We start from the raw sequence: 27,642 nt of genomic DNA, 5'->3' as shown, positions 1-27,642 counted from the left end.
GTTCGCAGTCACGTCCGGTCAGAATGGGGACGTTAAGTCCGATGCCTCGTGTAAAGGGAGTGTCACGTTCTTTGCACGTGAAAAACCCTTGCATCAACTCTTTGAGGAGTCCGTAGGTGGCATGTTGCAATGGAAAATTTCTGTCCCAATCCAATATACCATCATTTTCCAGTGGCAGTCTAAATTTTCCCGATCATCATCCCGAATGACCTGTATTATGACAAATCCTACCTATTGTTTTTATTGTTAACTTGTTCTCGTCCTGAACATGCATGAAATATTTGTCACTGGACGTTAAGCAACAAACAATCAATCAATCAATCTAATTTAAAGACGCACCAATTTTGCCTTCTGGTGCAAGTCTCATAACATCACTGATGATTCGCCCACTGAAAGCAGAATATTAAGAGAAGTTGGTTTTAGCATCACCTTGTCACACACCAAATCTCTGCGAATCTTCAATAGTACTTTTTCCCCCGACCACTTGCATGCATATTAATTGCTCTGAGGTTAAACATTGACATACAATGTATTTTCTATAGTCATTATCCGGAAAAACCTCTTATCCGAAGGATTTGGTTAACTTTTATATAAAGTCAATATTTTATTAACAAAAATATAACTTATTTACAGAAAATACACGAAAGAAATACTATATATTTTCAAATCACTCAAAAATAAATTAACTTCTCCTACAAAATCTACATAATCACATCGAAACTATCAAATTGATGGTGAAGGAAAAAATAAATGGTGGAGCTGATTGACGGATAGGAAATTTCCGTAATTAAAAAAGGTACAAATGATGTTTTTATTTTTGAGTTTTTGACAAAATTCTTTGGAATTTGCCCAACAAAATTTGCATGCAGTATCGAAATAATATGTTTTGTCCTCTCAAATGTCAAATACTATTTTTGAATCATATGTTTTCTCGTTTTCAAAGAAAAACATGTTAAATTTCTATCTAAAAAACAGCCAACTTTAAGTTTGAAAGTTTTACTTGGAGATGGTATTATATTTATGTCTTCATCATTCCGATGCTCCTTGATGATATGTGCATAGAAAATATTTACGAAAATAGCAGGAAATTTAACCAAAAAATATATTTTTGGATTTTAAGGTAACTACCCAAAACCGTAAATTGAGGGGTACCCCCATTAAAGGGATAAAATACAAAAATGTGACCATAGAAACTTTTTACGACCCGACGGAAATTAAAATATAGATATTATTCTATCATTTAAAACAATTTGCAGCCGTGTGTTATTCCGGACCATTAAACTCGTTAACTAAGCGTCTTTTTCGATGTCAGTTGCAGTACTATATATATACACGTACACTTTTAAAAATTAATTTACTCGTATCAATCAATATATAGAAAGTATCACACTTCCTGTACTAAATCGGCAACCACATGCATTCCTAGTAGTACTTAAAATTCGGATACAGCTTAGCAGTCCGTGCAGCTTTTTTGAAAGTTCAAACTTGAATAGTTTTATATCGTGTTATAATGTTATTAATTGAGATAAAGGTTGACAAATTTGCGCTTATTGCCCTCGTGTGTATCTTGTGTGTAATTATCGCTAAGTGCGTCTTCTAAACGACTGCATGGTGATATAAAATATTGTACATGAAAGCAGAGACATGTAAAAAAGTCACAGTGCGATCATAATACTCATGTGAAATTCATATTAAAAATATGACAGTCTATGGAAGAAGCGAATCGATAAAAACTTTTCTTATATCACATTGCGATACTGTATAATATCAATTGTAAATATGCAGACATTCCATGTGTAAAATGTTGATTTCGGCAACGGAAACTTAAGAAAATACTAACTTTAAAACTTATTGTTCAAATATAAACAACAATGGAGTCTAAATATACATTCAGAAGTTAGTTAGAAGCAAACGTTTATGTCCGTGTAAAATTTGAAGTGCTGTGTTTTTCTTATATACATAAATATACAAATGCTATTAGTTCCAATATCAATGGGATACTTTTAAAATATCATAGCGGTGTTTTTGTTATATCAATATTAGTACTTATTAGTATTAATATTTGACTGCTGTACCCATATTTTGACAATTTTACCTATTATGTCTGTTTTGTTTACGCATCGTTGTATATATGACAGAATTTGATGAGACTGTCATAAACGTGAGAAGTTTAGCGCTATAAAACCAGGTTAAATCCACCATTTTCGAAATTTGAAAATGCCAGTACCGATGGGGCTTAATAAACAATGTCGTAATCAAAAAGCTTAGTATCAAAATTATTGTTTACATATATAACATTTTGCAAATTTTATAATGAACGCACCGAAATAATATATATCTGATATGCTCGCAACGCACGCATGAAAGACTTTCTTTATTGATAACAATTAAAATAACTTGTGACAAAGATGAATCATACTGTCCTCGTTCAGGTTGATTCGAAAAAAATCTGACCTGTACTTTTGAATCTCCTATTTTTATACAAATTAGACCGTTGGTTTTCCTGTTTGAATTGTTTAACACTAGTATTTTTTTGGTTCCTATATAGCGTGGTGTTCGCTGTGAGCCAAGGCTCCGTGTTTAATGCCCTACTTTGATCTATAATGGCTTACTTGAAACAAACTATTATACTTTGATGGAAAGTTGTCTCATTCGAATTCATGCACCATCTTCTTGTATCTATCAATCTTTAAAATTTCCGCTTATAAATAACTGCTTTCCAGTCCTCCAAAAACGTCATTTGGGTGCTGAATCTTTTGTACAGTATAATATGAACTATCACACTTCTATTTAGCTTTAACGGTAAAGACAGTTATGATGGTACAAGAACGATTACGTAAATAAAAATACCAAATAAACAGCACTGAACGATCTAAATTTATAATTCTAGTATGACGTGCTTCTTTCGCTTTGTAAACAGCACTGTGATATATCTATACTTAGCGCAGAATCAGAGGTATACATAATAATGGCTGTTACAATATACTTCCCGAGTAAATCTACATGTATTGGAACCTATTTGCAGACCCTTTGCCGATAAAAAGTGCAATTAAAACCCCCCAATATAACTGTTATTCTTATTCGGATGCATGATAAAAAGAAGTAATGCACAAGAGCTCGGAGAAATCAACAGGATAAAATTCGAATATCACGGCCCAGGCCATGTGTAAATTTCCAACTCATTTATTTGTTTTCTAAACATTTTTTTTAGTATTCATTAAACAAACGAATTTATAACAAGCGATACGGATTATTATTTTGCACTTAGAAATGTTCGAGTATTTATACGATCGGTTACTGGTCAAAAACTAAAGTCAAATCTCTGTGGCAACAATATATCGGAATATCCTCACGGTCATCGCGATGTAAAAAGATTACCGGTACCAATTTTCCTGCCCCAGATGCGCATATCGACAATACATGTCTCTTCAGTGATGCTTGTAGCCAAAATGTTTGAAATCCAAAGCTTATATAAAAAATGAAGAGCTATAATCCAAAAGGTCCAAAAAGTATAGCCAAATCCGTGAAAGGAATCAGAGCTTTGCATGAGGGAGATACATTCCTTAATTTATAATGATTTCTAACAATTTGTAACAGCAAATTTTAATAACACAAAAAATCCGTATTTTCATGCCAGTACCGAAGTACTGGCTACTGGGCTGGTGATACCCTCGGGAACTAACAGTCCACCAGCAGAGGCATCGACCCAGTGGTAGTAATAAAATTAACGGTACCAATTTTCTTGCACCAGATGCGCTTTTCGAAAATACATGTCTCTTCAGTGATGCTCGTAGCCAAAATACTTGAAATTCAAAGCTTATATAAAAGATATAGAGCTATAATCCAAAAGGTCCAAAAAGTATAGCCAAATTCGTAAAAGAGCGTCCACGCGGCGAGCTGATTATGTTCAAAGAGATATCAATTCACCAACGGGGAAAGTCTTTGATATTCAAAAAGAACTGTTTTTTTTCTCAATATTTTTTTCTATGTTGATAATAAATACATTTTCTGTTTGACAAGATTTTTGATTTTCGTTGTATCTGAAGTTGTTCAATTTATAGTCTGAGGCTACTCAGTTGGTACATGTATCTGCAAAGTTCGGGACATCAGCATTTGAACATTTTAATTTGATTGGAATATTTATTTTACCATTTGAATATTCATTGTTATTTGGAGCTGTATTGGATTGGATTGTTTGAATGAATGTTTTTTTTTCTTTTAAGAAATGCTATTTTTTGTTTATTTCGATATTAACCAAGAGGATAGGCTATAACTATAACAGTGTGACATTAAGGGCCGATCCAGCCGTTTTCAAAAGGGGGTTCCAAACCCAGGATAAAAGGAGTGGTTCCAACCATAGGTCCTAATTCAAATGCATTGCTAAAAAAGGGTTTTTTTTTAACCCCCGTACCCCCTCTTGGATCAGCCACTAGACCTATATTAGAATCTAATAGGTCGGTGGACTATCTACAATCGCATTTAAATTCCGCCATTGCATCATCACTTCAAATAGAATTAGTCGGTTAAAGCATGTGATTGCAAAACAATAGACTGAACAAGTTGTTAACACTTTCAACTATCAAAAGGGGCAAGCAACATTTTCGAAATGATAAGTTCATGTGAGCGTTAATTTTGTTACAGATCTTACGAATTTTAGTGATATTGATCCTAAAACATTAAGCCGGTCATGAAATAAGTTTGTGAATTATGTTTGTGGTTTTCGTGATATGCATTGTGACGTGTCATCGTATATATTTTATATAAGAAAACTAGAGCAGTTATATTAGAAAAGTATGGCATTCATAATATTTTGATATAAAAAAAACATCGCTATGATATATTACGACAAACATCGCATTGATATAAGACAATATAGCAGTATCTTTGACTTATAGGTGGTTTTGGCTTAACAAACAATTGAATTCATTTCAATTGCATTCCACTGAATTTGCTACATGATATTTATTGAATGTGTACATCTACAAATGATAAATCGTGCATTTATGTTTCATTTATTCAACAATTCAATTTTCTCATTTAAAGACACCTTTCTTGTTATTACATTAAATAATTCATGGAAATTATACAGCAGACGTATGTCGTGTTAAATGTCGCCCTGTTATAAGAAAATAGTCATTACTTTATACCGAGAAATCTGCCTTTCTTCGTACAAATGCTAACATTCGTCTGAAATTTCCCACAATGCAACTCGTTGATATAAGACAATATCGCTCGTTGATATAAGAAAAGTTTTTTTTATCGATTCGCTTCTTCCATAGACTGTATGACATCAAATTTTAATCTTTTCAGTAATCTTATCTTTATCACTATCAGATTAATATGAGATAGATATCAACAGAATATTTATACGCCACAAAACATCAACTTTTTTTTTATAAATTCAACATACCAAGGTTAATGTTTGACGAAATCTGCAAACCGCTGGAACCAGGTTATGAATTCTTTTGATCAGTGGTTCTTTTATTTTGAATCGTGTTTTCCTTGTGCATGTTGTGCCGTGTGGAATTATGAATGGGGCTCCTGGTGTGAAGATTTTATTCTGCCATTAAATTGATCACCGGTCCGTGAGCCACTGACAAATTGGAAGCTGTCCCCATCATTGGTGCATTGTATAACTTTTATGGCGAAGATACATTAATTAAATTGTTCTATGATCTTTACACATCCATACATGTCGAAAGAAGTCGTGTTGATGGCATCGGATCGTATGGTGACAGTTCGGTTTACCTTTTAATTTCGTCATTTGCTGGCCCTTGCAAATGAAAATCCTTTCTTGGAGAATTACCTTGTCTCTTCGATAGTTTCATATAAAAAAAAAATGGAATACGACATGCGGATGTCAATGATTTTTTACGATTACATTTTTTGAAACTTTTACATATCTTCAAGAGTGGCTAGTGCAATGTAATGGTGAAGAATCATTTGACGTTGATTGGCGAGAACCGGGTCCGAATGATGCAGTAATCATTTCTCTTTCATTAAATTAACCACTTTCGAGTTCATCCGTCACCGGAAAAACTCGTCATTTATACGCGCCTTTGTGACGTCATTTACCAGATAGAGGGGCTCGCCTATATCCCTGCACTATAAACGTTTATCAAGCGTCTTAGTGATCGTCATTGTGCAGGATACACTAGAAATAATGTTTGTTCAGTAGGTACTTTATCACAATTCCCTAATGACAGCGGCACATATTGTCAATTATGAGAATTTTGTTTGCCGAATAATTCGTGTTTCAACATTGAAACGGAAGTCACGACGCACCTAAACGCACGAGTGACCGACTAAAACCAAAGATTTTGACGGAAATGCATCGAACTCGAAAGTTGTCTATTGGTTTATCTTTTAAATGAGATAAAACCGTATTATATGATTTTCCGCAAATTATGCTTATAAAATTAAGGTACATACATTTTAGATAGACCAAATCAAAATCGATTTTTTTGCAGCACTCACACCACATATAAAAATGCAACGATTTCTTGCAAGATGTAATTTCGCCGCTTTTAACAAATAAACTGTCATTTGCGACGTTATTTATTGAAATTTCAGATTTGTTGTATGCTAAATAGTGATTTTTCGTAATTGTACTTTACATGTACGTTTTTGATATTTTGCGTAGTCAAAACTACTTCGTTTTCAAAGAAATGAAATGTCTTGCAAGTTTGTCCACTGGACGATTTTTATACGTTTTCAACGTTGTCGATTCGGTCCGCTATTCATTTGCATATATTTCCTCAGATATAATTTTGTTGATAGTCAGATGATATCAATAAGACCACAAAGTATAAGAAAAATCATGACTGGGGTTGTTTGTTTAGACGAGGTTCTAAAGTTGTAAAGGTTGTGTATTACGAGAGGATAAAAAATCATTTTTGTTTTAAATTTTCAAATTTCTGAAGCGTAAAACTGCGTTTTTATTTTATTTCTCTGCAATAAGATTCATATGTACAGAACTTAAAAGTGAAAAAAAATGGGCTATGTATACTTCTCCTTATCATACGAAGCTTAAAAACATATGAGATGAATATAACTAACCTTTTTTTCTGACAATCCTTTCATTTCTGAATTTAATCGTTCCGTTATTAAAGAAAGTAAAGTGAATTTTATGACAAGACCCGTCAAACCTTTTTTATTAAAGCAAAATATATATCTTCTTCCTTTTCGGATCTAATTTGGAAACATTGCATTATTGTTTTACGTGTGTCAATTGTTCTCCAGTTGAGAGTTGTCTCATTGGTACTCATTATACCGTATATAATTATCTTTTCATTTCATATAGACTCATGCAATACACAAATACGATATATTTTGTTGTTTGCTAATAAGTTTACTTTCAGTGGGAAATATTTCATGCATATTCAGTACAACCAAACATTAAGAAGTATCCATATTGATGTGCAAAACAAAAATAGAAAGCGAAATAAAAACATATCCCCAATGATCATTAATTGCCGTAATACGTAAAAATTTAAAGTTACATGTACCATTTGAGTCGCAAGATCGTGCGTAACGTCTTTATGTAGACGAAACGCGCGTCTGGCGTACTAAATTATAATCCTGGTACCTTTGATAACTATTTACACCACTGGGTCGATGCCACTGCTGGTGGACGTTTCGTCACCAGCCCAGTAGTCAACACTTCTGTGTGTTGACATGAATATCAATAATGTGGTCATTTTTTTTTATAAATTTCCTGTTTACAAAACTTTGAATTTTCCAAAAAACTAAGGATTTTCTTATCCCAGGCATAGACGTATTTCCTAATATGCAAATTATATAAGAATTATAAATAAATATTGTCACAATAACACACGAATCCAAAATATATTTTCAACAGTATGAAGTCATTTAAGAATTGAATGCTAATTTTTGTAAATTCATTTAGTGTAAAAGCGTAGACTGAAGTACATTTTGTATGAAATTACTGAAAGAATTATTCAATACTTATAATTACATTTTTTCATGATCATGAAAAGTCGATTCTTATTATTTCTTTCTTTACGGCATAACCTGTGCATGTATTGTAATATCACGTGTCATCATGAATGTTAAACCCAGTCATTGGGATATGAAGGGGAATTTTAGTATGACGCTTACGCGTTGGTATCCAATCAAAATAACGGATTCTTCTGAAACCTACATTTAATGTAACAGTAATGATATGAAAATGATATACCAGTATTACAATAAAGTAAACTTAAAATAACACTTACATAATAAGGTAAAATACTTTCAGGTTTACCACACAACAGATTAATCGGATCCCAGCTACATAGCCGTCTTTTTACACATTCCTTACATCTGTCAAAATAAGAAATATTTTTTTGTGGCTTACTTCAGTAAGTTCACAAAATATCTGGGTCATTTTCAAAAAATGTCGAATTTTCAGTACACCCATGCTAAAATTTGTATTTCTAATGGAAATTTCAGTTGTAATGGTTTAGATGAAAGGTTGTCAGATTTGTGATTCAGAACATTAATAATAAACACATCTTACATCTATTTTGATAAGATTAAACTGCATTTAAGGCCGATTTTTGGGGTATTTGTGTGCGTACATTGTCAGAAAAAGACATTTCAAATGATTTTTTTCCCGATTTTCTGATCGCCGTGATATCTGCAAAAGGGACTTTTTAAGAACGTTAATTATAATTCTAACGAAAAATTAGAAAAAACGTAGCTTCTTTGTCATTGTATGTAACAGATTATCTACAAACTAAATAGATAGGTGTTTTAGGATAAACTCACCATTAGAAATTAGTAATGATTATAACGGCAATCATCCTTATTACACACATTTTCAAATAGACTGTCCTATGCAACTTAAAACGTAATCTCCGCCCGATCAGTTGAAATAACATTGGTAATACCAGGATTAAATTTTGTATTTACGCCGACGGGCGTTTCGTCAACAAAAGACTCATCAGTTACGCTATAAGAAATTGTTTGTGAGGCTACTTTGGTTTATTTTCAAAGTACATGTAACTGATATATCCATAGAAATAAATGATGATAACTGCAAATAATTCATGACTATCTAGTACGGGAACATATTATTGGTATAATGATATTAACTTTACTTTTCATTAGACAGTCAAGATTAGCTGATGTTTTTAAGTACGTGTTCGCGATAAGGACACATTATTCTGAACTGAGCTAACTAATTTTTACCCTTATACTTTCAATTGTTTGCTTTTCTAAGATGCAACCGGACACAGTTCGAACTTGCTCCTTCTATTAGACAACGTTCGAGTAATGTCCTTCAACGGAAAAGTTCGTCAATTATGCGCGCGCGCCTTTATTATCAGTCATTTACAGTAGATTCCAACGAGTTTAGCTCAACCATGAAATGATTATTTATTTACCTCAAAATTGGGAGGAGCATAGCATCAATTCATCATCCAATGAAAACACTCATATCAATGGTCTGTTTATAATGTGTATGTTCATACAAACAGGTTTCCCTAAACAACTTTGAAAATAAAATTTCATTACTTATAGTTTTTGATTGAATTAAATAATTCTATGTATTACAATAAATTAGAAGCGGATTTACTGTTTATGTTTTGTTCATGGATGATGTACCCTTGTGTTGATTCCATGCTAAACAAATGGAAATTTTATAGAAAATCAACAGCATTTCCCCTTGCACTTTCATAGTTGGCAATTTAGTACTTGATATATGGAGGATGTTTTCAAGCAGTGCTAGCAATGATTTCATTAAAACAAGTTTATATATTTAGATATTGGTTTAATCAAATATATATATGGACCAATTCAAGTACACCTTCTAGGTTGCGCTCGAATTTCGTGACTTCGGACGATTTTTAAAAATTTACATTAACGATTGTCTAGGACTTTTTGTAAACAATAAACGATAGCACATCATAGAAAATCAAGTTAGTAATCTATGCTTAAAATTTGGATTTTCTACAAAAATCTCGGTTTATTTGCCACAAAATCCCGTTTAACTTTTAAATGCAATAAAACTACAAATAATAATGCTTGATCGAAGTTGCCTCATTGTAAATGTACAAAATGGCCCATCATTATTTTTGCTGTTTTTATATTATTGCATTTTGAAACATTCGTAATTCAAAGGCTACAGAAGGGGTCATTAACCTTATACATACACATAACTGGATTTATAAATGAACTGAGTAATCGATTGAAATAAAATTGGAAAATCAAACACACCTACAACCTGCTTGTGAATTAGCTTATACTTATCAATAAATCTTAAATCTAGATTGAAAACTTATTTTTAAACTGACTTGTAAAACAAGTTTTACAATGTTTATATTCTGTCACTAGTTCTGATTGGTTCTCTGTTCAACTATTTACTCCACCCAAAGGCTTGTGTACCTTACCTAATAATGATTTCATGGTTGAGCTAGCAAGGAAGCTAACCAAAGAATCTACATTTAGCTTCATACTCGTTGGAATCTGCTGTAACATATATTTAAGTTTATCAAGCGTGTTTGTGATCGTCATTGTGCAAGATAAACTAGAAATAACTTTTTTTAGTAGGTACTTAATCACAATTCCCTTCTGACAGCAGTGCGAATTATCAACTATAGGCTTTTGGGTTACGGAATAATTTGTGCAATATACCATCATATTTTGTTAACCACTCGCTTTACATGCTATGGAAGTGTCAACGGCTGTTCACGCACGTAAAATGTTCTAAAAAAAACCCCGGATTTTTTGACAGAAATGCATCAAACTCGAAAGTGATCTGTTCAATGGGAAATTTTTTTCCTTAATACGCTACCTACATAGCAAATTTCTTTCGTTTGATCTAAAGGATTGATCTACGATAATTTACAATTATTATACTAAACTGATTCTATATTATAAAACATAATGCAGTGATAAGTTTGAGTTAACAAAGGTGATATATTGTATTATTATTCTGTGTAAAAAATACAGCATTTCCTATATTTCAATTTCTTTGATGTGATTAAGATTTATAAGATGGTGAGGAGGATATGTTCTATAACCAGTTACTTTTTCACAGATATTTTTTAACACTCAGTATTACACAAAGGAACTTGTCTGGTCAATTGTTTGGAAGGAGATGTATATATATCCTGGAGACATATTTTGAAGTAAAAATATTCTGTCAGGAAATAACAACAAACTAAACTGTCAGCTCTCTTTCGCTCTCTAGAAGATTACTGGATGTACCAAATTTAAAGTAGAGCTATGGTCTCTGTTCTTGTGTTTATCCGATGAGTGTTGTCTAGATTACATTATATTGTCATTTAAATACTATATAAATGTTCATAATGTTTCATTTTCAATTTACACAAAAACTATTCACATGTTTATTAAATTTAGAATATCTATAAGAATATGAAGAACATACCAAATCATATCAAAACCAAACTAATAACTAGAAGGCATTTGATGTCATTTTAATAGAGTACATAGCAGACACAAATGGTAGGCTATTACATTTGCTATTGATTTATTTTTTTCTCTCGTTTGTTCCATTTCCCATGCAAATTTTATTTACTTTAATTCTATAACTCAATATTTATGTAACGAAAAACATGTAAGTCTATTGCACGAAAAGACATTTTCCAAGGCGCCTTTGACTTTTAGAGTTGCTCAAATTGTTAGACTTTTTATCAATACAAATTTTAAACTTTAATTTACATAATAAGCAGCAGGCTCGATACAGTGACCTGTACATTTTTTAAAAGAAACTGCCGTCTGAGGCAAAATTGCTCTGATATTGTTTTTTTGTGCTTCTGTTTATAAATCTTTTCGACTATTTCGGTTCATATGATCCTTCTCCTTCAAATAATTAGCTTGAAACGTTCCTAGTGAGGTCAAAGCTAGGAATCGCGTCGGACTTATGAAATTTATAACTTTTTGTTTTTATTTGGAAAAAAAGTCCATGTTTATAAATAACAAGAAAAAAACAGGCAGTTTGCACAACTTTTTTTAGATTCACATTCAGAAGTCAAATTTATTTCTTGATGCTTAATGAGATATCGATACAATGCGTCACAATTCATTTGTTTATGGACTTACAAAGAGGTCGTTAATTTAACTTGGTACTCTAAAACTATTACATAAAATGCGCAAATATAAAATCAGAAGTCAACATACGTTTTTAAACCTGGACACTTGTAAAGTTCAATTGAGGCATTTGCCAGGATCACTCCATTATATTTAATTTCAAAGGAATAGTTACCTGAAAAAGAATTACATATATATTATAAGTTTTGAGCAGGTGTCCATACAAATTGGTCTTTGTGTTCTAAAAAGAATATATATAATACATAATCTTCACGATTTGTTTGACAAAGTTAGTTGCAAAGTGGTTACATCCAGAAAAAAGAAAGGACAACACACCTGAGTACTAGTCTGTTCTATTTTCTCGAGCGTTCACTATATAAAGACCGTTCTCATGTAATAAAGATTAAAGCTTGAAATAAGTAATTTCTTAATTGTGTTACATTGTCTCAAACATGTTATCTTCTTCGCACATTTCGGGCCTAGGTGGATAATTGAAAAATGCAGTCGAAGAACTGTATCATGATCTTGTCAACATTATGGTTGTGAGTGCGCATCCTGCACGTTTTAGGTGAGCTAGACTCTAATCATAATCAAAATGGATAATAAGTTTTCCTTTCGAAGGTCAGTTCTGTAGTTTTTACCGGACTTCATCCATCAGAAAAAGGTTACCACAACGGAAAAGCTCTATATTGCTGAAAGTTGGGTCAAACACCAATCAATCAATCAATTTATCAATTGATATTCATAGATCTAATTTTAAACAGTATGTAAAATAAATGGTAAGATATAAAAAATATATATAAATTAAGATATGTAAATATGCTTCGATACCATTACTAATAGAAATGGTCGGAAAGTGTTACACAAGCAACTACTAAAATAGTTTTTTCCAATCAGAGAATATTTTAAAAATTAAATATTACAATATTGAAGAAGCAAAGCACTTGAATAATTTGAAATGCAATATTTTTACCAGTGCTTATAGATATTTAAGAGTTAAACATGATGTATTTTTGTATCTGGATTTCCGATTTGCAATAATTTATCAAACTTCAAATATTTTATAGCTTCTTGTATAACACATAAATCTTACCAGTCAAAAGTCCCCGGATGTCAATTTTACACCGGCCCTTATTGGTGTTGTTCCATGTTATATTTCCTTCACTTTCATTTACTTTACATCCGATATACTGTAGTTTGATTTTGTTCTTGGCATCTTGAGGGACCATTAAAGTAAAATCAATGCTAGTATAGTTCTAAAAAAATTCATCAAAACTAATTTTAAGCAACATAATATGTATGACATGTACATGATGTACACATGAACGCGTTGATGATGCCAAATTAATCTTCAATTCAATTTTTTGACAGTCGCATTTATACTCATGGATACATTTTTGTATGTTATCTTCAGAACCTGATATGTTTTAGTACATTTATAAGTAATAAGCCAATAACGATATCAGTATGTAATTAAGTGAATACACCAGACAATGTAACCAACCAATGATGGTTGTCACGAGGTCACCCTTTAATTATATAAGGACCAGTATACAAAGACATATGTTTGGCACTATTGAAACATAATGAAAGGTTTTCAATGATTTTTCAATAGGATTGTGCGACTTTGATTTTCGTGAACAGTTTTAACGAATACTGATCTTTGCATCCATATATTACTCTGTTACTTTGATTACGAATGCATATTTCAAAAGGACATCTTTTGATGCTCGAGTTATCAAACTATATATAGCTGAAGAATTATATGCATTACAATTTAATATTTTGTATTGTAATTCACTTTTGATGCTTTGGATCTCTGATCATATTTTTGATTAAATTATTAAACAAAAGTTGAATGTTGTACAGGTAAACAGCACATGAGGTGATTTTGAATTCTAACACATCTAGTCAATTTCAGTAAATTCATCTCAACCGATTACAAATTATGTCTGGGACGTTTGACATAATTAACTCGACCTAAACATGCATGCCATATTTGTCAGTTGATTTATAAATCAACAATCAATCACTCAACCAAGATAATATACCGCCATATACCTTTCATTATAAAATACAAATGTGATCAGAGTTAGATGAAGGAGTCAATACAAATGTGATCAGAGTTAGATGAAGGAGTCAATATAGCTTAATTATATTAATCACCCTGATTTATGAAAACTATATAATTTTGGTGACTGTTAAATATCTCGAAGTAGTGTACTCAAGATATATAGAAATCATTCTGTCGTCAGCTCACGAATTCAAACGTATATTGGAGGACATTTCTTACATAATGTAAATACAGTGGAAGACAATATATTTTTGTCAAACTTCAATTCGTACACCTCATTAGCAATAGTAAAAGAAAAAAACTTTTTTTTTATTTCTGGTTAACATCTCAATGTTGTTTTTCCAGTCTCTATTTGTTCACGTATGGATAAAATCCTAAAACAAATGTTAATTCACATGAAGCAACCACTTGTAGTATATAAAACTAAGATGCCTTGTGCATGTGATTCTAATTACGACAACGAACGAGTCATTAGTTAATATTCAGCATACCTCAGTGTTAATCTGTATACCGTTTGATATATTGGTAAAATGAATACAAAATCCTGTTTCTGGCGAAATCCATAACACTGGATCTGAGTTGTTTTTGCTGCACCTGTTTAAAAAAAAGAAATACCAATTCATCAATGGTTATGTAAGTCACAGAACTACTACATTGTAACTAGATCCCAGTCAAGAAGAAAATAGTACATTTTTTTCACAAAAAAGTCCCTACACATAGCTTAGTAAGCATCAGCTTGCAATTCTGATTTTTGACAACTCTGACAACAAATTGGCTAAATTATTAATCAACATTGGGTCTAAAGTAAATGTTAAGCAGTGTAATTGGTCATAAAATTAAATGTCCTCGGCACAATTTAAAAATCAGAATACAAATATGTTGAGTGCTGTGACAGTCATCATGTTATTGTAGTTTCACTTTAAATTTAATGTTAGTCGATATAACAGGCGGAAAGAAACCCTGTTAAAATTAAACAAAAGAAATAAAAGTCTATTTGTAATTCTTATCGGTATATTTAACATTGTCATAAAGCGCGGAGGTTGAGCTAGCCACAACACCAGGTTCAACCCACATTTTTTTAAAATGTCCTGTACGAAGTCAGGAATGTGGCAGTTGTTAATAAATAGTTCGTTTCTATGTTGCATTTTGCTGCACTTCTGTGTTCTGCAGTTTCGTTGTTTTATTCTTACAGTTGGTGTGTCTCCCTCGGTTTTGGTTTATAAAATTGATTTGTATTCTCACAATCGATTTATGACTTTTCAGCAGCGATAAACTACTGTTCCCTTTATTTAGAGAAGGTGCAAATTCTCGTAAATCTTTTTTGTGCATAAGCATTAAATTCCGCCGAATATTTTTCCAGAAAGATATAATAAATTTATCTTCTTATCGATTTTCATCTCTGCCCCCCGCTACAGTTATTTGGAAAACAATTCCCCAAAATAGGCAATAATTTAACCGAAAAGAGAAAGTCGAGTACATCATTTTAGGATCAGGCGTGTTTGCGTTGACTGTTCTGTCTGGAAAACGTATGAAAGAAAAAGATTTGATACATCATTTCGCTTCAGATTCGATAATTTTGATGTATTTAGGCTATATGTTGATACAAAAATTTAAATTTGCAGAACTAAAAAATGAATATATGGGTAAAGTGAAATACCTTTCTAATGAGATATGACAACATATTTAGCTAGAGAAGCTGTGTTCGAACAGCATGTTTTTTCCTAAATGTACTTGACGACAAACGTTTCTGGTGGATCTTAAAAAAGCATTACTTCCAAAAATCTTCACTCTTTGTGGTTGTTATCTAGGGTAATTAGTCTTGAACATCTGAAATGTTTTATTCTGCCCTTCCACAAAATGGTAACCAGATTTGTTTTTAAGTTTTGAACTTTCTAACATCCATCCGGATAATCGACAAGACAATAGTTTAAAGTTGACTAAATGCTTAAAAGAACTTTAACTGATGCTTAATAGCTAGTAGATAAATTTGTATTTAAAAATAAAACTGGCATATGAGGATCGTAATAATACTATGTGGATATATTCATCGCTTTTCAAGAGCTAAATTTACAGCGCGTCATCACTACAATGGCTTTAATTTTTAGCTGAATTAGCTGGCGTAATGGATAGATATTTTGAAGAAGTAGAATCCTGACTGATAAGAAAATATTTATCCTGAAATGAGATTTTCGAGTACCTTTGATGATACAATTACTCATCGACATGCATGTAATATCATTATATTACTGTACATACATATGGATATCTTTATGATATAACTTGTAATAACTCAATACTTATTCACCTCTTTTCAGTATATCCCCATCCACAATATGGAGTCAAAGAATCCATACATTGTTTACAATCCGTGTATCTTGAACAATCTTTGAAATCAATTTTATCTATCTGAAAAATAAAAAATAAATGTTTTATAGCATTCATGATGTAATAAGTAAAATCACAATACTGAACTCAGAGGGAAATCAAATAGGAAAGTCCATAATCACATGGCAAATTCAAATAACAAAACACATCAACAACGAATGGACATATTCTATGACTTGGTACAGGCATTTTCAAATGTAGAAAATGATGGATTACACCTGGTTTTAAAGCGCTACACCTCTCATTTTGTACAACAGTCTCGTCAAACTCCGTTATATTTACAATGATGCGTGAACTAAACAGACATAATAAATAAAATAGGAACAATTTAACAGAACACCAAATCATCTATCATATAAAAAACACACTCATTGATTTGCATGTCTGACGTCAGAAAAGTTTTACGTCACATATTTTTGTCATTCTATATATGTTTATACAAACGATTTTTAAAATTTTACATGGGCAATGTTAGCATACAGGGTTAATAAATTAAAAGTAATAAGAATTAATATTAGAAATAGCGACGAACGATGGAATGCAATGAACGTACCATGAAATGCAAATACCAATTACTCGACCACAACTTGAAAACTTTTGTCGTACTAAATCTTAAGCAATGAACCTTTAATACGTTTTACAAACCGATGCTTCCTCTCGGGAAAGTTTTGTTATCAGTTTATGGTAAATGACATACTTTTATTTCGCTTGACTATCTTACACACTGAATATTGAGTTTCAAATAAATCATGATGTATTGGAATGGGACCATTATTGGTACAGAACGTGATTTTCTCTATGATTCTCATAAGATTGTATTTCGACTTTTGTAATTTCTTGAAATTTTGCTGCATTTCCCTTAAACGATGTGCACAGTTTTAGTAAGGAAGTTTAATTATTTTTACAAACACATTTCTTTTTTCTGATTTGTTCAAATTGAAATTTTACGCTGATTTCTAACAGATTTTGAAGAAGAATTACAATTGATTAAATTCCAATACCAGAGTTTTCATTAACAGATCGCAATGGGTCACCACCGTTTATTATTCTTTTGCGACGATATTTTTCGATAAACCGAATTAAACCCGTGAACATTGGTCATCGTTCAAATGAACAAATCAAAATATTAACAATTTTTGTAGTGGATATTTTGTGCCTATGTTGAACGCATCTTTCCAATCGAACTAGAGATAACGGAAACAACAGATAAAGATTAGTCGGCCTCATAACTTGACTTACATCTAGAAACTGACAATGAGGGTCGGTTAAAAAAACTTTACAACAAAAGAGATGATTTCAGTTTTCCAATTGTGAACTTTCCATTTCTAAGTAGCAACATTCCAGCAGCAAATGTATACGGGGTATATATTTCCCAATTGATACGATATTTCCGTGCTTGTATTTCCTTTCTCGATTTTCTTGATAGTGGGTTGCTGCTAACATGGAGACTATTAAACCAAGAGTTTTAAATGGTGAAGTTTAAATCATCCATTCGTAAATATTACGGACGCCCTCACGAGGTGGTTGACCATTATGGAATAACCGTTTCACAGATGATATCAGATATGTTCCTTACGTCGTAACTACAATCCCCTTCCCTTTCACGAATGTATCCTAAATGTGGACTATTTACCGGATTTGTTGTAACATGAGCACCACGACGGGTGCCACATGTTAAGCAGGATCTGCTTACCCTTCCGAAGCACCTGAGAGTAGCCCTAGTTTTTGTGTCATGTGTACAACTGTTTGTCTGTTTGTCTTTTTCAATTTTAGAGTAACACTGGCGCTGTTAGTTTATTTTCGATTAATGAGTTTGACTGTCCCTCTGGTATCTTTCGTCCCTCTTTTACAGGACTGAGTTAATACCTTGTTTTCAGTTAAATAGTATGCTCTTTCCTTTTCAACTTTTAAATGGAGGATTCTCGAGGTGGCTTCCAGCAAAACAGATACCTTGGGTTCTCCGGATTTCTCTTCTTCAAGGTACAAAAAAACCTACACATATATTAAGTATTTTTAAAACTAGACAATAAACTGGTTTGAAGTATAGTTTTATTCTAGTTCTTCTTTTCTGTATGCATTTATATTTATTCATTATCAAGTTGTGAGGTTGTAGCTACTGTGAAACTATGACTGAATCGTTTATCTTTTTTAAGATATTTAAATAGTTTTGCCTCGAGCATCATTTATTGAAATGCAATGTCGAAATGTGATTCCGGTACAATAAATCTGATACAAGTCAGAACCGAATGTTATCACATGTTTGTTCTTACTCATAGCTCTGTTAGTTGATTGTATATCATCGAAAGTATATTAGGCCTAGTAACCAGTATTTTGGCTTACAAGGCATACAAATACGGAAATTGTTTTATTAAAAATTTGCTGTATTAGGAATTCAAAAATCTTGATAAATAAAAAAATATATATTTGCATAGCTCTCATTCCCTATCGGGTTTGGCTATACTTTTTGTCCTGTTTGGTGTTATTTCTGATTTTCAATGTTTATATTAGGTTACGGAATATCAAATATTTCTACCTCGATCAGACATTGACATAAAATGACGAAATGTGCATCTAATCAATTAATATTTATAATATAACGTAACAGTTTCCAACGTTTCGACTACGGTAAACTGTACTTTGTACTTTGATGGGACCCATACTGCTATCGACTATTGATCATCTCTCTTTTACTCGGTAATTGGAAACTGGGTATTTTGTCAATTACTAAACGAGACAAAATATCAAATTTTACAAACATTTACGATTGAACTTCGAAATAATAATGAATCTGTGATAATAAAATAAAGTTACATGTTTTTTTTCTGACTGTTTATGACGTCTTTACACTAAATCCATTGGATATTGGATGTGTACGGATTGATAGTTTAGTCTTAGTTGCATGCTTTTTTATTAGTTATTTGTGGCTTTGAACTAGCTGTCAGATAACTGCGAGTACTCTCAGATCTGTTTATTATGTCTTTTTGTGTCGGGATGTTTGAGTATCGGGCCACGTCCACTTGTATTTTTGTCCATCTGATGAGTTAAGCCTTTTTCAACTGATTTGTACATGTATAGTTCGTTCTTATGTTGTACTGTTATACCACTGTCCCAGGTTAGGGGAGGGTTGGGATCCCGCTAACATCTTTAACCCCGCCACATTATTTATATGTGCGCCTTTTCCAAGTCAGGAGCCTGTAATTCAGTGGTTGTCGTTTGTTTATGTGTTACATATTTGTTTTCGTTCATTTTTTTTAAAGATAAATAAGGCCTTTAGTTTTCTTATTTGGGTTGTTTTACATTGTCTTATCGGGGCCTTTTATACCTGACTATGCGGTATGGGCTTTGCTCATTGTTGAAGGCCGTACGGTGACCTATAGTTGTTAATGTCTGTGTCATTTTGGTCTTTTTTGGATAGTTGTCTCATTGGCAATCATACCACATCTTCTTTTTTATACATACAACAGAAGAAAAATACAAGCTTAATTATAAATTGTCAATTCTTTTTTTAACTCTTTAATACAAACCCTGCCAAGTTCACCATCAATTGTTCCAAAATATAAAACTGATTTATTGTCAGTTTGTAAAATGTCCAGTGCTGTTATAGTAGTGTTGGCAGCGTAGTAAGCGATCTTTTCAATGCCTCTCCCACCTACCAGAGTGTAATGATATGTTGTACTACAAAAATCGCCGTTGAGTTCTTCACAAATCTACATTAACGACAAGTCTGATTACATAAAGCATAGTTTATTATTGATCAAATAATAACAAAACGAAATATTTCTGAACTACTGTGTGTTAGACCTTTAATTTGGTATTCATGTGACCCGTGGTACTTAAAATACCTAAATTAAAAATTATTATTAAACAATTTTGAGGGAGGACAACAATTCCTGGTTAAACTTAGATTTGAGGAAAAAGAACATTTTTTAAATACGTCTTTGTATTTGCACCCATACGATTAGTTTGATCACTTGATATACAAATAAGAAAACGTGCTTTGAATGCCAATTAAACAATCGTACACCAGAGACCAAATGTCGAGGATGGTCAACTACATATGCTTATGTACTGCTTTCAAACCAATACCGCACAGTTAGCTATAGTTGCTCTGGAATAGCAAAATGTGACACATGTCGAACTGGGAAAATCAACAGAATACATTTTTCTTAATTAAGGTTGACAAATATAACTTGTAGAAAGTATTGATTAGTGTTCACAAATTTAAGATATTTATTTTGAATCCGGATAATGAAAAAACTTTTAAATAAAGTTGAATTTATCATTATCAAATTTGAAGATTAAATAACGCAGTTATAAAATTTGATCTGAATACTGTTATCATGATAAGAAACATTTCAAATTGACACAAAGGCGAAGAAATTTAGTTTTCATTGCTATATAAATAAGTAAGGAACAGTAACTTTTGATAGTCTTATTTCGTTCCTATTATACAAAAGACATTTTTTTTCTACTTACGTTCTCGGCCTTATCACAAACGGTTTCATTTCCTATAGTTACGAAACAATCTACATGTCTATTTTGCTGACGGGTAAATTCGAAATATTCACCGTCTTCGGTTGTGTTTCCACATCGTAATTTTGATTTCCTGGATTCCAAAAAATCTATGTTTATATCATCCCATGAGTATACGCAGATCACACTGCTTCTGTTATGAAGAAACAAAACTATGACCGATTCACCGTCATCTAATGCATATTCAATCTTCCTTAAGGTAATTCCTCCATGTGTACACGTCATATTCATATCTTCGTAGGAATGGTAGAATCCAGTTTTATTGGATTTTTTTTCGTAATTCAAACAAAGTTTGCCTATTCTTGAAGAAGCAAACGTGTTGTATGCATGTACTTGAAAGAAGAAGAAAACATGTGGTACATGAAAAAAAGATGATTTGAATGCAAGCGTATAATTTTCGCTATCAGCAAGTTCTATATTCATTGGTCCCTTTCCAAATAATTCTGTTTGAAACAGGTTAAAGTCTGTCAGGTTAAATGACAAAATTCCATACGATATGTTCCTAAACTTTACAACATTTGCACCAATGATAACAATGTTAGTGTTAACTTCCGTTACATTGACCATACTGTAGGTTGGTATGTTTTGTAAATCCACTGTCATATCTTGGCTTTTCCTGCTTTCAAAAAGAGTTCTTGCGTGAAGTTTTGAACAACTGCTTATGTTGTTGAGATTTTCATTACACTGAGTTATTTCATTTCCATCAAATAACAACAACCAATTATTTGAATAATGATTGCTATTTTGTCGTTCTTCCATTGTTTCTTTGTTCATAACTGCAATACCACCAGCACCCCCAATAAGTATTGTATCGTTTGAAACGACCATTTGCCTTAATGGAGCAAATTTATGTGTGCTATTTTGGCTCAATGTAATTTCAACACCAAAAGCAGTAAAACACAATAAAACACGAAAGGACATTTCACCATTGATGCTCATAATTTAAATACTATTAATTAGATCGTTTCAGTGTGACCAAGTACTACCGTGTATCGTGCACATATTTCTTCTCTGTCCTTTTCTGTATGAAGTCTAGCAATTGAAAGTACGTTTTTTCTATTCAAATATAGAAGTCCACAGACAACCTAAAGTGCAATACAACACAATTTCAAATGGAATGTTGATCCATATCATGAAATGTAGACATCTTTGCTAAATATATATACAAGGATGTAAGTGTTTTATATGTCAGAAACTATCAAAGTATAAACGACGTGTTTTTTAAAAACAACTAACCCAATTGGAACCTCAATAGCATCATCGTACGTAACTATCAGTCAAAACCTGACCTCAATAGCATCATCGTACGTAACTATCAGTTAAAACCTGACCTCAATAGCATCATCGTACGTAACTATCAGTCAAAACCTGACCCCAATAACTTCATTTTATTTCTTTTTTGTTTCTGTTGAAAATAAAGCACTGTGATGGGGGCTGTACTCACTTTATTTAGTGGCGTGGTCTAAAACTGTAACTGACCAATCCTTTCACGAGTTGGTTGACCGTTATAGTATAACAGTTTCACAGATGATATCGGATATGTTCCTTATGTCGTAACTACAATTCCCTTCCCTTTTCACGAATGTCACCTTCCGAATTAGACTATAAACCGGATTTGTAATAAAATAAGCAACAGGACGGATGCCACATGTGGAGCAGGATCTGCTTACCCTTCCGGAGCAGAGATCACCCCTAGCTTTTGGTGGGGTTCGTTTCGCTTAGTCTTTAGTTTTCTATGTTGTGTCTTCTGTACTATTATTTGTCTGTTTGTTTGTATTTTTAGACAGTTTTGTCTGTTTGTCAGTTTATTTTCAATCTATGAGTTTGACTGTCCCTCTGGTATCTTTCGTCCCTCTTTCATAATTTTGGGTCCTCAATTCTTTTTTTAGCTTTTTACTTCATTTCATCTTGTTAACTTTTTTCATTTGAGCGTTACTTATGAATCTTATTTAGACGAAACGTGCATCTTGAGTAAAATAAATTAGTCCTAGTATATGTGATGAATTTATTTACTATACATAACAGTTATAGAATTCAGAGGCTCTCAAATGGTTAATTGTGTTCCCTACCCCTCAATAATGATAAGTTTTTGTCATGATCCCGGTTTAAATGTATTTTTTTATTATAAAAAAAATCATAGCCCCGGGTGTTTTACTTTTACATATTCACGTATGTTGCTACCCATTACTTCGGGGAACTTGACATGCGTTGTCTTGAGTTTCATGGTTGTTTCTAGAGAACGATTATATTATTTAGATTATCCATGAAGTCTGTAACATAAAATATGTAATCTATTGACAATTTTTGTTCTATTATGACTTAGTCACATGCAAATGAATCACGTTAACGTGACGCTGTCGATGATGAAACGTTCGCGACATTGAACATTATATTTTTTTCTGTTTTTGGATTAAAAACTTATATTATTTGAGTAACTGTAGGATTCCTTCTACCCATTGTAACCTACACCTCGTAAACAGTATGTCAAGTTTAAAACATTTTTAAATAATACAAAAAAGAAAACCACGTCAATTTCACTGTACATTTTGTTCCCGAATTTCATTATAAGTCGGACAGAGACGGGGAAGAATCGTTAACTATGCAACTTCTTTGAAGGTAGGAGTAATCTGTAAAATATGTGTAATTCAAGTTTCAGGCAGGGTTTATGGTTTTGAACTCTTTGCCAACGCTATAATGCAACAAGAAACCTATATAACTTCAAAATCTCGTCTATAAAATTCATGTCTTAGTCTAGGTTGTTCCTAAAAAACCATTTTCTCATAGATGTATTCTACAAAAACGTGTATAAAATATCTTTTTAGGTAAGGTCCTTGCTCAAATATTTTCGGTTCAAAACTATGTGGAAAAACACAGATATGTAAATTGATGAATGTACAAGCGAGTGAACCATTGTGACATCATAAGGTATAAATGAGTTTTTTTGCCAATCCAGGGGGCCCAATAATTGCTCTTTTTACACATCCTCCTTTAAATTTACATTACTGAGTTTTTTGTATCTCAACATTCATATACTAAGTTGTAAAATAGATATTTTTTCCGTAGTACAATTTTTTATTATTGTAAAGTAAGTATTCGACAGTTTCATTTTAAACATAATCCTGGATACTCATGTTTCCTATATCTTGACATATTTTTAATACTCTTAACATGAAACGATATATCTTTAGACATCGACATTATTTTAAATGTTCACTCTTTTGTTTGCGATAAAAATTTGTGACATTTATAACATATGACATGATACAGCTCAACTTTTATTGGATACACTATTGTTTAAGCACTTCAATAATACAATATCAATTGTTTTGCGTAAAAATTGCGTATATTTTAAACACTTTATGTGAAACTACCAGATTTTATGAATCGGAGGTCCATTTTATGATTTTATTTTTAAATGAGTGCAATGCATTATAAGTGAAAAGCACATTTTAATCCACCCTTTTCTACATTTGACCATGCCCGTACCAAGTTAAGAATATGACAGTTATTGTCCATTCGTTCGAAAAACTAGGCACATTCCTACAACTATCTTTCCCCATATCATAGTTATATCATATTATTATTTAAGAGTTTATATTTGACGACTCTGTTGATAGAATCTATTGATTTGAAAATTGTAACAGTAATTTATTACACAAATTGAAATTGGAGCTGCTTTTAGGACCAAGTGAGCTTTTCTCATCACTTGTCGTCCGATGTCCTCGTCCGTCATCAGTCGTTGTCGTCATCCGTCATCGTCCGTTTACTTTTAGAAATATTTTCTCCTCTGAAACTATTGAGCATAAAGAAACCAAACTGGGCCTTATTCATCCTTAGGGTATCTAGTTTATAAATGTAACCAATGACCCCAACCATCGACCAAGATCTTCTCCTCCGAAACTATTGAGACAAATTTACCAAGGTATCTTCCAAAATAAATGTCAGATAACCCTGCCTACCAACTAACAGGGCTGACATCGCTTGAAGTAGAACATAGGGGTAAAAAGCAAGTTCTGTCTTATATTTTTGAACTGTTATAATTAGAGAAAATATAAAAGGAAAACATATTTTCAGAATAATGTGGTCTACCAAATAAACTTATAATAGATACCAGGACTAAATTTTGAATATACGCCAGACGCGCGTTTCGTCTACAAAAGACTCATCAGTGACGCTCGAATCCAAAAATGGTAAAAAAGGCAAAATAAAGTACGAAGTTGAAGAGCATTGAGGACCAAAATTACTAAAAGTTTTGCTAAATACAGCTAAGGTAATCTATGCCTGAGGTAGAAAAGCCTTAGTATTTTAAAACTTTAAATTTTTTTTAAACAGGTAATTTATGAATATAACCATATCAATGATAATTCATGTCAGCACAAAAAAGTACTGACTACTGGGATGGTGATACCCTCGGGGAAATAAATCTCCAACAGCAGTGGCATCGACCCAGTGGTTGTAAATAAACTCATCATAGATACCAGGACTAAATTTTGAATATACGCCAGACGCGCGTTTCGTCTACAAAGGACTCATCAGTGACGCTCGAATCCAAAAAAGGTAAAAAGGCCAAAAAAGTACGAAGTTGAAGAGCATTGAGGACCACAATTACTAAAAATTTTGCTAAATACAGCTTAGGTCGTTTTTGCCGTTTATTATGAAAACTATGATATGTTTTTCCTGTTATGCTTTATTTTAAAGATAAAACACTTTAAATCACAAAAATGATCAGCAATTCAAAATCTATTAATAAGCCAAAGAAATTAAACAGACTAAATGTGAGTAATACAAGATCATCAAAACAGAAATTTTTGTAATGGTCTATTGTAATTTCTTGTCCACAATGTTAGATATTGTGCTTTGTTTGATATTCCTATAGAGCAAAGGTGAGCAAAACAGGCTCTTCATCTTTTTTTCGTATTTTTCTCTATTTGTCATGTTTTCGAATAAAACTGATTAAATTTTGTGAAACACATTGACTGAATCGTGATTACTTCCTTTTCTTTATTTTTTGAGAACATAATCCATTGTTAAGATAACAATTTAATTGTTTAAAACTTTAACGTATGAAAGAGTGTAAAAATAGTTTATTGTTTAGTTTATTATCAAAAGTCAAAAGAAATTCTATTTACTCGGATGAAAAGAGTTTAACAATTTATTAAAAGATTTTCTCAAGAAAATACAATGATCAAATAGACATATTATATACTATGGAAAAAACTCTAAAATACATGTATAAATGAGGCAACCCACTACAACACAAAAACTTATAAATGTAGGTGAACATCGAGACATCAATAATAAACGATACAAATGAATATGTAAACTAATTTTGATTTAATTATTTATGTTTTATGTACTTACATAAAGTAACCATATGATTAGACGATATTAACAGTTATCACATTCGAAAATGCTTTTTTTTATAATTTTGTTTTTATAATCACATAAAGCTATTTATGTTTTAGTTAATTAAAAAAAAAAACCCAAAATATTGGGAAAATGTAACCTTTATCATTCCTACCTTTATGTTCGAGGACAATTTGACACAAAACAATCCGTATTAAAATCGATATTTAATTATGGTGCTAGAGACTTAAACTATCTTTATTTCCTTATAGAGAAGCACAAGGCAAACCGAATACTTCCCTGTTTACAGTCCATTAATCCCGTGTCAAGTTTCTCATAGGTAACAAACTAGATTGACCATGTAATTCTCGGTATTGTGTTATCAATCATATTTTCTGTTTCCAATTTTGTTCAATGATAGATAGTAAATAAACAACACAACATAAACATTATAAGCATTGATCGGACTCGATATTAAGAAAAAGTGTAATATAACAGTCACCACCGTAAACGCCTTCTTCGATAGGTACAATAAAACATATCATCATTATATAAAAATGAAATATATCTCTGTGATAAGAACACTATATTCTGCAAAAAAAATACGATGCATTTGTTTTATTTAGGGTGCAAGGTTCAAATTTCGGAATTTTAACATTGCCGTAATTAAAAAAAAATACCTATCTAAAACCTACAAAAAAAACAGCATCACCAGTTTCGCTTTTTACTGCAAAAGATGAGGCTTTCGACAATGTATGTCTTTTGAATGATGTTCCGAAGACAAATAATTGAAAGTCGAGATCCTAATACAAACGCTGATGAGCTATCTATCAACTTGTTTGGATTATATAAAGATCCAGTTACCATGTTTTGATCACAAGGAAATGTTCTATCATCATTACTCAATTATTTACTACCTTCTCAATATGTTGTATTTACTAGACAAACGTCCTTTACTAACAGGCGAAAATCCTTGGTTCACTTAGTCCAATTGTAAAATTAAATACTTCTCAATTGTATTATTAGTAATCCAATTTCTTTAAGATATTTCATAATTCAGGAGACATTTGTTCAATGGTTGTTTTGTTATTTCTGTGGTTCGTAATGTTTGTAGTTTCTCGTGTTTTTTTTTTTTTTTAAATTATACCGTTGATTTACCTGTTGACACTAGTCATTTAAAGGCCTTTTATAGCCCTATTCGGTGTGAGCTGTGGACCCGTATTGCAGGCAGTATTTACCTATCATTG

The 27,642-nt window shown here is 32.1% G+C and overlaps 1 protein-coding gene across 1 annotated transcript in view; it reads right to left on the bottom strand.

Moving 5' to 3' along the window:
* The window catches only part of LOC139524125 (plexin-B-like), a 45,699-nt gene extending 18,114 nt beyond the window's left edge, over positions 1-27,585 (bottom strand). The window contains exons 1-9 of the mRNA XM_071318747.1: positions 26,571-27,585; positions 20,993-22,134; positions 20,041-20,223; positions 18,383-18,508; positions 16,437-16,537; positions 14,623-14,725; positions 13,151-13,313; positions 12,148-12,232; positions 8,238-8,325 (exon numbers count right to left, since the gene is read on the bottom strand). Of these exons, the coding sequence (XP_071174848.1) occupies positions 8,238-8,325; positions 12,148-12,232; positions 13,151-13,313; positions 14,623-14,725; positions 16,437-16,537; positions 18,383-18,508; positions 20,041-20,223; positions 20,993-21,988 (1,845 nt within the window). The 5' untranslated portion in view covers positions 21,989-22,134; positions 26,571-27,585. The remainder of the gene's footprint in view (positions 1-8,237; positions 8,326-12,147; positions 12,233-13,150; positions 13,314-14,622; positions 14,726-16,436; positions 16,538-18,382; positions 18,509-20,040; positions 20,224-20,992; positions 22,135-26,570) is intronic.
* Between the last annotated feature and the right edge of the window lie 57 nt (positions 27,586-27,642).

This window comes from Mytilus edulis, chromosome 1, assembly GCF_963676685.1.
Source record: "Mytilus edulis chromosome 1, xbMytEdul2.2, whole genome shotgun sequence".
NCBI classification, from domain to species: Eukaryota; Metazoa; Mollusca; class Bivalvia; order Mytilida; family Mytilidae; genus Mytilus; species Mytilus edulis.
This window is presented reverse-complemented; position numbering and strand designations above follow the sequence as displayed.